General features: G+C 34.8%; 1 protein-coding gene across 1 annotated transcript in view; it reads left to right on the top strand.

The window, feature by feature from the left end:
• The window catches only part of LOC148946998 (puromycin-sensitive aminopeptidase-like protein), a 55054-nt gene extending 41889 nt beyond the window's left edge, over nt 1-13165 (top strand). Inside the window, exons 4-6 of the mRNA XM_089096484.1 lie at nt 5113-5410; nt 10019-10167; nt 13145-13165. Of these exons, the coding sequence (XP_088952610.1) occupies nt 5113-5410; nt 10019-10167; nt 13145-13165 (468 nt within the window). The remainder of the gene's footprint in view (nt 1-5112; nt 5411-10018; nt 10168-13144) is intronic.
• Nucleotides 13166-14022: the final 857 nt, after the last annotated feature.

Below are 14022 nucleotides of genomic sequence, written 5' to 3'. Positions count from 1 at the left end.
ATGAAACGGGCTGTCATTATGATAGCAGTGAGTTTTTTTTTATTTGTTTTTAAATGGGACCTGGTTTGAATAAGTTCCGTAGCCCATGTGAAAGTATTGTTGACGGTCATTTTTTTTTTTACTTTTTTTACTATTTACTTTTACTAATGCCCTCATTTTATTTCCATTTAGATCTTTGCACTCCTCTAAGAACATTCAATTACTTACAGAGGGTTGATATAAATCTTCATCATTATTGTATACTGTAAAAAAAGGAGGTTTATGGAACTATCCAAGGTCTACCTCGCTTTTGACCCTGACTTAAAAAAAAAAACATTTTATTTTGATAAAAAATAGATTGTCTATCAATTAATACAAATGATAAAATGAAGAAACAGTTTAAGAAATTAATTTTCGTTTGAAAAATATTGTTTGGTTCTTTCTGAATCAAACAATCTGATTCTTTAAATTGGTTAAGTGGAAACTTACCCAGCTCTATATACTTTAAAAATTAGGGAAACCGGGAAACTCAGCTTTAAATGAAAATACATCCATATGCAGTTATGCACATCCACATGCAGTAGAAAATGATGTTTTAGAAAATCTAACTTTCCTGATTACTTTAGCAAAAGACAAACAGCGCTATTAATTGGCACTAAACTGGGGGAAAAAACAAGGGATTGAAGGATTAAGATTATGTATGAATATAACAATAACATCTCAAAATCTAAGCTATGCAATAATATAATCATTATTAGAATTATTCAAGATTAAACACTTCAAATTTTAGTTTTTACAATTGCAATAGTTTTAATTAACTATTAATCATTAGATAATCGACTTACCCACTAGATTAGTATTTTGGATAGATCAATTATAAAATTTTGTTATATTTATCCCATTAGTGTTTCGACTTTATTTACATATTAGTAGAATCCTTATTTTTTTCGGATTCTAAAAGTATCACTTTTATTGCTGAATTTGTATAATGTTAAGTAGAAGTATTAAATTCGTTGTTTTCAGTCTGACATAAGGCATGAAATGACAAAGTACTCCTAGGCATGACACATTCAAATATCCTAAAATTACTGATTGAAACATCATTGAGTTGGCTAAATCAACCTGTTTGGCTCCGCACCGTGATATGTGATGAGCAATTGGGCTCACCTATATTGCATAAACAGAAATAGACCCCGGCGCCGCGCCGATGAGGGAAGACCGGCGGCAGCGGGGCCAAAAACAGCACGCCGCGCCGCGCCGCCGGTAAGATGTCGGCGGCACGCCGCCGGCGTGATCAATGTTGACCGCAAACATTAATGTTTTCATCAGTCTTTCTCAAATCACAGCTTAAATTTACAACAGATTCGAGCCTATTCATGAGTTCAAAAATTCACAAGTCGCTGGCTGGAAACTGTTCTTCGTTATTCATCAAGAGAAGTAGAAATGTGATAGAAACGAAATTACTGTGGCGTTTCAGAACCCTTGCATAATACGAGTAGTTGAATTATCTATTAGTTATGTATTCTTAACACAAATAATTATCAAAATTAGTAATTTTTTTCATCGATTATTACTGCATACAAAACTTCAAATACTATACTAAAAAATCCGTCATTTGCCTGGGTAAAAAGTTTGAATATAACTTTAAATTTACAAGATTAGCTTTTTTATACTGCTTTGATCCTGTATTTGTATTGTTCCATTTGTATCCAATTAAATTGGTGGCTTTGATAGTTATTGTTTTTTTTAGCTCTTTTGGATTCCGAAGAGTCCTTCTTGTGTTGAGATCTACTTTTTAATAGTAATTTTAAAAAAATACACTTTAAAGTTTTTTGTCTCCTTTATATAATATATGTCATGAAGTCTAAGGCAGAACTGCTTTATTTCTATTGCCTTTGGCTGCTCTTTTGTATATCATTCGTTTTTTTTCCTTTGGGGATTCAATCCAAATTATAAATTGATAAATACCTAATATCAGTCAAATTATAAACTGCATCTAAAAGGAGTAAATTTATCAAATTGAAAAATACATGATGAACACTTCAATTACAATGAAACAAAAAACACTTAATGGTTTATTCTGTATGAAGAAAAATTAAGTACCATCTATTTTCTTGTACAAAATGAAAAGCTCATCCGTTTTAAATGACATTAAATGAAATAATATGCAGACTGAAGTAGCTCCAGGACGATGTTGATATTTTCATCCTAGTTCGTCACTTTTAATCCAAATAAAATGTTAGGACAATTAATATCAGTTATTGAGTTTAAGCTTTGATTTCCAAAGACTCACAAAAAATACAAAATTTAAGAAAGTCGCAACAATAAGTCACCTGTAGTCAAAATACTCAGACTCCTCTTTGATTCCCACCCAGGCTCAAAGCTTCTGCTATGGTCATTTCCATGGAAATCTCCAAAGAGTTTCTTTTAAAATAGCTTTCAAGCGTAGTTATGGGTATTTAGCCTTTTTTGCTTTTCTTCAAAGATTTGAAAAATATTTTACAATATTCGAAACGTTACATTCGTTATAAGTGTGCATTATTTCCTCAATCATTTGTGGGGTGAATGAATTTGTTAAACAACCGTAGATACTTAAAAGTATTACACCATCCAGTACCTGAGGTCAAATGCCTGTCAAAAACTCCTCATTGAGTTTCCCAAATTGAAAGCTTTTATTATGACCTGGCCTTTTAATGTAACTTGGGCACTGGACCAAGGGCGCCATTGCCACTCGAGCGCAACGTTAGGTGGGCATGCCGATACCGCTTTCGTCACACCAATTCGTTTTAGTGTGAATCTGCCTGGTCCTTATGAATGAATGTTTTCAAATTAAACCCGCTTCATCAGTAAGAAAAAAACGGGTTGGACGCAGATGTCCCTTTCCCTTTGGACGATAAAACCATGCAAGTGCTGTATCAAGTATAACTCACGAAAATCTTGTTAATTTTTGTCAACTTTTGGTCAACAAGGTACTATCACTTAAATATAATAACTCCCTATGCCCACCCCCTATGGATACCATCTTGATAGGACACCGTCTCTGCTTTAAATAAAAAAATTTAACTTATTGGCACCCCTTCTTTCGAAAAAAAATCGAGTTATTATCATTTAAATATGATAGCTCACCCCCCCCCCCCCCCCTCTGGATACCACCTTGATAAAATGCTGTCTCTGCTTTAAATTAAAAAAAAATAACTTTTTGGGATCCCTGCTTTCAATAAAAAAAATTGAGATATTATCATTTAAGTGTAATACCCCCTACCCCCCCCTCTCTGGATACCACCTTGATAGGATACAGTCTCAGCTTTCATTAGAAAAATAAGTTACTTAATAATTAACTAGGTTACTATATGGTTAAAAAAAACACGCAAAATAGCGTTAAAAAGCTTAGTGTTCCTTGAAAAAAATTAAGGGTATGAGTAAAGGGGTACAAGACAACAACAAAAATGTCGAAATTATTCAGATATACCTCAAATTATTGGAAAAATGACTCATAGATTCGCCGTGGCATTCAATGAGATCCAAAGAATCTAATTAAAATGGAGCACACACAAAAGCCAAATTAGGCCAGTAGCCTATGAGAAATCGCAAAATATCCAAGACAATGAACAAGTCTTAATGGAGAGCCCTGGGAATATCAAAATATTTCAATGGTTTCCCAGGGAATATGATATCATTTTCTTCTGTCTCCACTTTAAATTAAAAAAATAATTATCCTTTTGGCAACCCTGCTTTCAGTAAAAAAAAGAAGAAGGTATTCTCACTTAAAAATGATAGCCCCCTATCCCCCCCCTATAGGCAATAATTTACAATTTATTTATGAGTCATATTTTTGTGGGTAGCTTCCGAACAATTGAGTATTAAACTTGCAGTCGTTCTAAAAGTGAGTATTACAAATTATGAAAATCTTATCTAAAAACAGCAAAAAAAAAAAATCTGCAAAATTACAATTCAGCTGTAGAAACAATCTGTTGGCAGTCAATTTCAAAAGCCAACTGAAGGCTGAAGCTGTATAGTAGTGAATTCATTCTATAATTCTGTTCAACTTGAAAATAAAATTCTTGACTACGAACGATGTTAGAAATAGCGATTGGGAAACTACATTCAAAATTATTTAAATTCATTTCATAAAGACGATACTGTTTTTTGTCAACATATGAAGAACTGTGTATATTGCAATATTTGCAATTGCATATCTCATCTGTCTGGTTTTTATGTAAAGTAACAAAATAGACGAAAATTAATGAACAAGAGAGTAGTGAAGAATTATGATATGCAAAGTAATATTTGGCAGGGAAAGTCACTGGTGATAAATCGCTATGGGTGGCACCGAGATTGCGTGATTTTCGAGGATTCGGGGAACCAAATTTTTTTGCGGGTTGACGCAGAGATTTTCGGAGAAATACCCGAAATTTCTGGGATAGGGCAGGCCCTGCTTGATTTTTAATCAGGAAAATCGAAATACTAAACCACACAAAAAGGAAAAGCTCCAAATTTGCGGTTGACGCAACAAAGAATTGCCGCAAAATAAATTTAAACTCGACCGAACGCCGCCGCCTTTGTCGGCGGCGGCGTTCGACCGGGCCTCTCGTCGGCGGCGTTCGGTCGATCCGCCGGCGCGGCGCCGGGATCTAAACAGAAAATACTGTGCAATCGTAAGCTGTTGTGATTATAAAAAAAATGTATTCTAAAGTTTGTTTTTTAAAGACATGTCCTCTGTAAATAATTATTGGCCGGATTCTGTAATTTCTTTGAATTTTTTTTACGAACCAAAAGCATTATAGAATTTATCGGATTAGTTTCCGCTCATTTTTTCTACAGTTCTGCTTGACAACACTGGTGAAACCTAGCACATGACTTGAGGCTTCAGAATTTTATAACAACCAATAGAAAATCGCAGACAATTCCTGTTTTCAAGAATTTAGAGCCTGGCTCTATATTAGGGGCCCCCCTGAGATAGAGCCAGGGGACAGAAATGTTTTCATTTTGTTGTCCCCAGTACTTTAAGGATTGGTGAAAAAAAAAACCTAGAAATTTCTGCTTTTGTATTTTTTCTTCGGACCGTTATAATATGTTGTAATAGACTTGGCGGTACAGTTTTGTGCTGATTTTACATTTTTCCATTATTTACAGCCTATTGCTTCTGAGAAGAATATCGAAGGATCTCCTGAGCTACGAGAAGTTGTATTTGAGCGAACTCCAATCATGTCAACCTATCTAGTTGCTTTCTTCGTCGGTGAACTGGATCATATTAGAGACACTACTGAAATGGGTCGACTCATACGTGTTTTCACGCCTAAAGGGCTCCAGGAGCACGGCAAATTTGCTTTAAATGCGGCTGTAAAATCATTAACCTTTTTTGAAAAGTATTTTGATGTACCTTATCCTTTACCAAAAGTTGATTTAGTACCTGTTCCAGATTTCCAATCAGGTAAATAAGTTTGCTTTGTTTGTTTATCTTCTTCTTTGGGGGTTAGGTTGAACAATAGCTTCGTTTGGTAAAAATTCCTTTGTTTTGAAAATGACAATGTCAATAGCTATAAACATTCGTAGCTTTAAGTGAATTTGTGCCGGACTTCGACAAATAGTAGCGATATAAGCGTAGGCTGCTCTAATCAAGCTGTACAACACACACGAATTACTTTTGGCTAAATTAATTAAAAAAATTTTTCCACAGAATGCGTTTTTCAAAGAAAAGTAAAGAACTCCATTAAACAAAAAATTAGCAAAAATTAAATAAAATAATCTACCAAGCGTGAAAATACCACAAATCAGCATCGATAAATAAATGAAACCCAAAACGAACAGAAATTACAATAAATAACCGAGTCAAACTCAAAACGAGCACAAATTAACATAAGTTGGGGCAAAACCCCTATGCCTTCCCAAGGCCAGAACAAAATTTGTACTTTACTGAAAAAATACAAATGAATGTGGATTGTCAGTTCAATATACATATACTGATATTTAGTAATCAAAATGTTCATATTATTTAATTTATTAAAGTTACAAAAGTAAAAACATTTAAATTTTTTTCAGTAAAGGGCAAATTATGTTCTGGAAATTAGTTGGAACTACGGAACTACGTTGAACAAAATGGATATCTCAAAATTTTGATTGGATGTGTTTGGGGAATTGGTGGGCGTAAGAGGGGGGTTAGTTGCCCTTCAATCACTTTCGACTATTAAAAGCGCACTAGCCCTTTCAATTTACAATTGAATGAGCCCTTTTTGATGTTTTTACAGCATCGCTTTCTATAAAAACCCTGCATGCTCCCAGGGCATAAATTACAACCCTTGCTCTGAGGGTTGTGGGGGGGATGGGTTGTCATCCTAAAGCACCTAATTCCCAGAACCTTCAGCTACGTCGACTAAAATAGCTATCTAAAAATTTTGACCGGATGTGCTTTGAGAAAAGGTGTGCGTGGAAGGGGGGTTATTTGCTCTCAAATCACTTTAAGATATAAAAAGGGTACTAGCCCTTCTAATTTTCAATTGAATGAGCTATTTTTCAAGCTTCTACGACAAAGCTTTTAAAAAGAACCTCATATACCCCAATGGTAAAACTTATAACCTTTGCCCTGGAGGCTGTGAGGGGAGTGTCCTGCTCAAAGGTATAATTTCCTGAACTTTAAACTGCGTGGAACAAAATGGCTGATTGGATATATTTGGGGAAATGGTGGGCGTGGAAGTGGTGTTAGTTGCCTTCCAATCACTTTTGACTATTAAAAAGGGCAGTAGCCATTTCAATTTCCAATAGAATGAGCCTTTTTGAAGTTTCTACGACGACGCGCTATATAAAAACCTTATATTCCCCCAGGGCATAACTTACAACCCTTGCCCTGAGGGCTATGGGGGAGTGTCCTCCTCAAAAACCTAATTTCTATCTGGAAATCCACAACACTGAACAAAATGGCTATTTAAAAATTTCGATTGGATGTGTTTGGGGAAAAGGTGGGCGAGAGAGGGGGGCTAGTTGCCCTCAAACCACTTTTGACTATTTAAGGGCACTAGACTTTTGAATTTCAAATCGAATGAGCCCTTTTTCAAGTTTCTACGACAATGATTTCAATAAAAACTTATATGCCCCCAGGGCATAACTTATAACCCTTGCCCTGAAGACTGTGGGGCAGTGTCCTGCTCAAAAGTATAATTTCGTGAACTTTAACTGCGTAAAACAAAATGGCTATCTCAAAATTTTGATTGGATGTGTTTGGGGAAATGGTGGGCGTGGAAGGGGTGTTAGTTGCCTTTCAATTACTTTCGACTATTAAAAACGGCACTAGCCATTTCAACTTCTAATCGAATGAGCCCTTTTTGAAGTTTCTACAACAGCGCGTTCTATAAAAACTCTATATGCCCCAAGGGCATAACTTACAATCCTTGTCCTGAGGGCTGTGAGGGGGTTGTCATCCTCAAAGACCTGATTTACAGAACTTAAAACTACGTTGAATAAAATGGCTATCTCAAAATTTTGATTGGATGTGTTTGGGGAAAAGGTGGGCGTCAGAGGTGGGTTAGTTGCCCTCCAATTACTTTCGACTATTAAAAAGGGCACCAGCCCTTTGAATTTCCAATCGAATGAGCCTTTTTTGAAGTTTCTACGACAACGTCTTCTATAAAAACCTTATATGCCCCCAGTGTATAACTCAACCCTTGCCCTGAAGGCTGTGGGGGAGTGTCCTCCTCAAAAACATAATTTCTATCAGGAAATCAGCTACGCTGAACAAAATGGCTTGGCAAATGATTGAATGTGTTTGGGGAAACGGTGGGTGTAGAAGGGGTGTTAGTTACCTTCCAATGACTTTCGACTATTAAAAAGGGCACAAGCCACTCCAATTTCCAATTGAATAACGCCATTTCGAAGTTTCTACGAGAACTCCTTCGATACGAAGCGCCTTGGTCTAAGGGGAAAAAAAAAATAATAAATGATACATTGTGCCAACATCGTTCTTATATGCCCTCAGGGTATAAATTAAAACCCTTGCCCCGAGGGTTGTAGGGGAGTGTCCTCCTCAAAACATATATTCTATCTGGAAAACAACTACGCTGAACAAAATGGCTATATAAAAATTTTGATTGGAGGTGTGTGGGGAAATGATGGGCGTGGGGGGGGGTTAGTTGCCCTCCAATCCTTATCGACAATTAAAAAGGGCACTAGCCCTTTGAATTTACAATCAAATGAGCCTGTTTTGAAGTTTCTACGACAACGCTTACTATAAAAGCCTTATATACCCACAGAGCATAAATTACAACCCTTGCCCCGAGGGGGGAGTGTCCTCCTCAAAACATATTTTCTATCTGGAAATCAAGTACGCTGAACAAAATGGCTATCTCAAAATTTTGATTGGATGTGTTTGGGGGAATGATGGGCGGTGGGGGGGGGGGGGCTGGTCGCCCTCTAATCACTTTTGACTATTAAAACGGACATTAGCCACTTCAATTTCCAATCCAATGAGCCCCTTTCAAATTTTCCACGACAACTTCTTCGATACGAAGTTCCCGGGTATGGAGAAAAAAAAATAATACATTGTGGCAACATCGTTCTTTACTTAGGCAGCGCTATTGCGCTGCCTATGATTACAAGCTCAACCAGTATTTGAGAAATAAAAATAATACATAACCTAAAAGAAAATACTTAAATTATACAATAAATGGGGACAAAATGAGCGTTTGAAATGAGGACAAAAATAAATCTAGATACTTGGTTTTCCAGCATAAAATCTAGTATTATGTACGGAATTAACCATTCAATGGTCTATATTAAAAAAAGAAAAATATCACAAACACCTAAATTTTCCAAGGAAAACTAAAAAAATCGCGTGTTAAAATTATGTGATGGAGTATCTTATTATCATAGACTTCAAACAATAATAAAATATACAGTGTGGACCGCATAAGATTCAAGAAATGCATAAACTTTGCTGATTTGTGCCTATGGTACAAAATTAGAATGACAAATTCGGGGAATGCTTGAAATTTTTGAATGCACGCTAAAAGAGGGAAGAAACAGATACCCCTCCACCCTAAATGACAAAGTAAAAAGTTTTTTTTTATTCTATGATTTTCAGTTAGAATTCAGTTCATCACTTATTTTGAGCCTAAAATTAGTCTTTTTCTAAGCCAATCCAGACAGTGTAATGCCTGGTCTTGTTGTATTGATGTTCGATGTAAACATAAATGTTTGGGATGCTGTTAATGTGGTCTTGTGTCAGTACGAGCGGTAAAAATAGTTGAGAGACGTGTATATCATTGTTAGATATTTGCTTCTTCTTATTCCAGTTCCTTTTTTCTGCTGTATTCTTTTGAATATTTGTTTTATGAGCACATTGCATGTAGTATAGCTTCAAGACTGTTTCATATTTCATGGAGGTTCACGGCAGTTGTAAGCTGAATAATTATATAATAGGCTAGGCTATTTCAATCACGTTTTCTGACTTTTAAAATCAATCGGTTAATGGGTTAAAATCGATCGGACAAATGGCATAAGCTGGGGGTCTTCAAATTCTGGTTTTCTGAAGGGATCGCAGTCGGTTCATAGCATGGTTCAACTGGTTCGCGGTCTTTTAGTTCGTGATGTGTTTTGCCTAAGTTATGACGCCTGATTCTATTTTACTCTATCTATCTTTTCTAAAAAGATTGGGCTGCATGATGGGTAAAGACAATCTCTCTAATGTAGAACAGTATAAATTAGATGCTAAGGGAATATGAAACCATGTCTGAATCGTATTTTGGGTCATAATTTCACACAGGTTTGACCCTATTCAGTGGTGTGGTGGATATCATGGGTTCTAGGACGACGAAACTTTTCCAAAATTTATTTTATTTGAAGATAGATATTTGACGAGACTGGCTATTCAACTCCGACATTATGGCCTATAGTCTAGATCTCTCCTTTTGAAGTGGCGTCAATATGTGGGGTGGTACATTTTTAGGCCATTTTTCTCTTGGGGGGGGAACTCGAACAAGAGGTAAGTACAGCTGGAAATGCGTGTGGCGTTATCAGAACTACTATTCATGTATGTGTTTTGCTGATTTAGGTGCCATGGAAAACTGGGGAATGGTGACGTTTCGTGAAGATTGTATGCTAGTTGATCCTGAGAATAGCTCTACATCACGGAAACAATGGATTGCCATTATTGTTGCTCACGAACTTGCTCATCAATGGTTTGGAAACCTAGTAACTATGGTAATTTCTATTACGACCTAGTTTTATTGATGATTTAATTTTAATGATGACTTACTTTTAGCGATGACACAATAACGATGGTAATTACTGTAATCCTTATCACGACCCAGTTTTATTGATGATTTAATTTTAATGATGACTTACTTTTAGCGATGACACTATAACGATGGTAATTACTGTAATCCCTATCGCGACCTAGTTTTATTGATGATTTAATTTTAATGATGACTTACTTTTAGCGATGACACAATAACGATGGTAATTACTGTAATCCCTATTACGACCCAGTTTTATTGATGATTTAATTTTAATGATGACTTACTTTTAGCGATGACACAATAACGATGGTAATTACTGTAATCCTTATCACGACCCAGTTTTATTGATGATTTAATTGTAATGAAAACTTAATTTTAGCGATGACACAATAACGATGGTAATTACTGTAATCCCTATTACGACCCAGTTTTATTGATGATTTAATTTTAATGATGACTTACTTTTAGCGATGACACAATAACGATGGTAATTACTGTAATCCCTATCACGACCCAGTTTTATTGATGATTTAATTTTAATGATGACTTACTTTTAGCGATGACACAATAACGATGGTAATTACTGTAATCCCTATTACGACCCAGTTTTATTGATGATTTGATTTTAATGATGACTTACTTTTAGCGATGACACAATAACGATGGTAATTACTGTAATCCCTATCACGACCCAGTTTTATTGATGATTTAATTTTAATGAAAACTTAATTTTAGCGATGACACAATAACGATGGTAATTACTGTAATCCCTATTACGACCCAGTTTTATTGATGATTTAATTTTAATGATGACTTACTTTTAGTGATGACACAATAACGATGGTAATTACTGTAATCCCTATTACGACCCAGTTTTATTGATGATTTAGTTTTAATGATGACTTACTTTTAGCGATGACACAATAACGATGGTAATTACTGTAATCTCTAATTCATTCCAGTTTTCACCCTGCTCAAATGGTGAACGTCTGTGCTCATTTTAGGAGAAAGCCCTACAACTTTAAATATTTGCGTAACGCTTGCTTTCTTTTGTTGTTTGCCAGTTTGTCTTCTTTTTTCTTTCCATTGTGAGTTCTGCAAAAAATCAGTACAGGGGTTCGGTACAAGCTTGATGTCAAAATTAAATTGTTTAATCAAATCAAATGGTTTAGTAGGGGTGAATGCTCTAGCAAAATTTTTAACGAACAAAATTTAAACTGATTATCAGATAATACAAATATATGAAGATTCAGAACGTACGTAGGTGCCTACGTAGAAACAAATATTAAAGCGATTTTATACCACTAGAATTCCTTTTAAAGTATTTTCGAGATATTTTTCGATTTATTCAAGAAACTATTTCAAAGAATTTTTGACCTTACATGTACTACTCTGTCCGGGTAATTTATTGTTTTAAGCGTTATTAGTATTTATGAATGAATGTATTCATTCATTCATCACCCAGATAACTATGTCTTCATCTTGTATAATGATTCATCAAGATTCAAAATTAAATATCTCTAGGTTTCATTCGAATAGTAAGACATCTCAGGCACAGACGAAGGGGAGTCGGAAAGTTTTTGCACTAGTTTCCTTTATAGAATTTCGAGACTATTATCATTTATCCCATTATTTAACGTGCTAAATTATAAACACAGCAATGTATTATTCTCCACCCCTGCCCAAAGTTAAATCGTAATATGCTTAAAATGACTTGAACATTGATTAAAATTTGGTTAAAATTTAATGAAGTAAAAAAATGCTTAAATATTTCGACTTCACATCCAGAAGAATTTACCAACGGTAAAATAATAGGACAAAAGAAGTAGATTTAACAAATTAACACATACTAGTAAATAATGTAAAAAGATAAGAAAAACAGAAATGACGTTTCTTTCTGTACAAAGAAAAGAAAGAAAAAAACAAAAAAATAAACGAACTTATTTATGATAAACTTCTTGTTCTTCCATATATGGAAGAACAACTGATAAAAGTTGTTCTTCCATATATGGTAGTCATACCTGCCTTGTACCTTTATGTGACTGGTATATTTGGATTTGTTTCAGAAAACAAAAACTATAGTTTATCATATGTGAGATCCTTTCTTTCATTTCTTTGTATAGCGTTTGTTGTGCTTTTCTCATCTTTTCATGTTATTTTTTAGTACGTGTTAACAGGGGCGGATCCGGGATTTTTTTTTTAGAGGGGGGGGGGGCAAAATAGGTTGATCCGATATACTTGCGTTAGGAGCAAGTTTAATTAACGCGAACTTGCGTTAATTAAGTAAATTACACTACGTTAGGGGGGGCCTCCCTCGCCCCTCCCCTGGATCCACCACCGCGTGTTAATTTATTTCATCTATTTTTTTTCCTTTATTTTTCTTGATAATAAAGGCTTTCGGATGTAAAACCGAAATAATTAGACATCTTTTAATATCCATATAAAAATCTGTTTTTTTTTGCAAAGCTTCACTGCCCTTCTGAATTTTTTTTTAACCATCTTTATGTTTTCATGTCATTTTAAGCATGAATAAAAAGGCAGTTTGGTCTAAGAAACTATTGAATTAAATCCTAACTGTGTCCCTGATCACCTATTGCTTGTTTTTTTGCTAAGGGCTATTCTGACTAATCCTCAAGAGGATTTATGGGGAAACATGGTTTATTAAGTCTATGGTAAGGCTTTTAGTGTGTCTGTAATCCCACATGGCTCAGTGAAATCCAATGCGCTTCTTAAAGGCAAAGGTCCAGTGCAAATTCTCGTCTCTGCGCAGAGAGCAGAAACATGCTTCTTTGATTAATGATTTTCGGTGATCGCTTGAATGAGTAAGGTTATAGAGTAGGATAATAATGAAAAGAGAGAAAAAGCGAGCCTTTTTATAAAAACTGTCGTTAAAAACAAACTTTGATATAGTGTTAAACTAATTTTTTCAACCAATGCAGTTAACTGGTGCAGAATATTGAAAACATTTTCAGGCAAAAGCTTGCTATAGTAATCCATGACCTTGCTAAAATAAAGAAAATATTCTTTTTTTCTTGATTCATTCAGACTGGATACTTTGCACCATTGATCTTTTGCGGCAGGAAAGGGAATTTGCTCTTTTCTCCTTTATTTTTTTTTTCGATTGTTCTTTCTTTTATTCTTTTTATGAAAGAAAAACGTTTTTTTCACAAAAAAAACTGCTAAAAAAATATATATAAAATAAAATCTAAAACTTAAAGATTTGAAAGGAGTTCCTGATGCAACAATTAGCTAGCAACAGGAGAATAAATGCTTATTTGAGTTAATTATAGCAACCTACTCGGCTGTATACTTTATGATTCTGAAAAATTATTGGTGAAAAATTTAGATCTAACTCTTGTAATCCTTGGAGTCTTTAAACTCTGTTTAACTAGAAAAAGTTTAATTAATGACTATTGATGACCCATTATTGTAATAAATAAAACATGCATAAGAAACATCAAATGAGGGTTGGATAATAATTTTATGTTGCTAAGGCATGTAATGTTTCGCCTTATTTTTAGATGACATACGATAAAACAACGAAGAAACGAAGAAAAATAATTACGAGACAAAAAAACAAGCGTTGGTGATTTTCAGCCAGTAATAAAACGAATAGATAAAGCAGATGTTTCGGCAAAAACATCCACCTAGCCGTTTTAGTGCAAAAGGGAAAAACTAGCCCATTGAAGTTATTTAAACAGTAAGAACAAAACTACTCTTTTTCCGATGAAATCCATACAGAAACTCGCGTGTTAGGGAGATAAAACTGTTTCTTGATAAAACCATAATTTGAAGAAAAGATTGTGGCTGAACCTAA

The sequence above is a fragment of the Artemia sp. Qi Xiang Cuo genome, chromosome 11, assembly GCF_049724085.1.
Source record: "Artemia sp. Qi Xiang Cuo chromosome 11, ASM4972408v1, whole genome shotgun sequence".
Classification (NCBI taxonomy): Eukaryota; Metazoa; Arthropoda; class Branchiopoda; order Anostraca; family Artemiidae; genus Artemia; species Artemia sp. Qi Xiang Cuo.
This window is presented reverse-complemented; position numbering and strand designations above follow the sequence as displayed.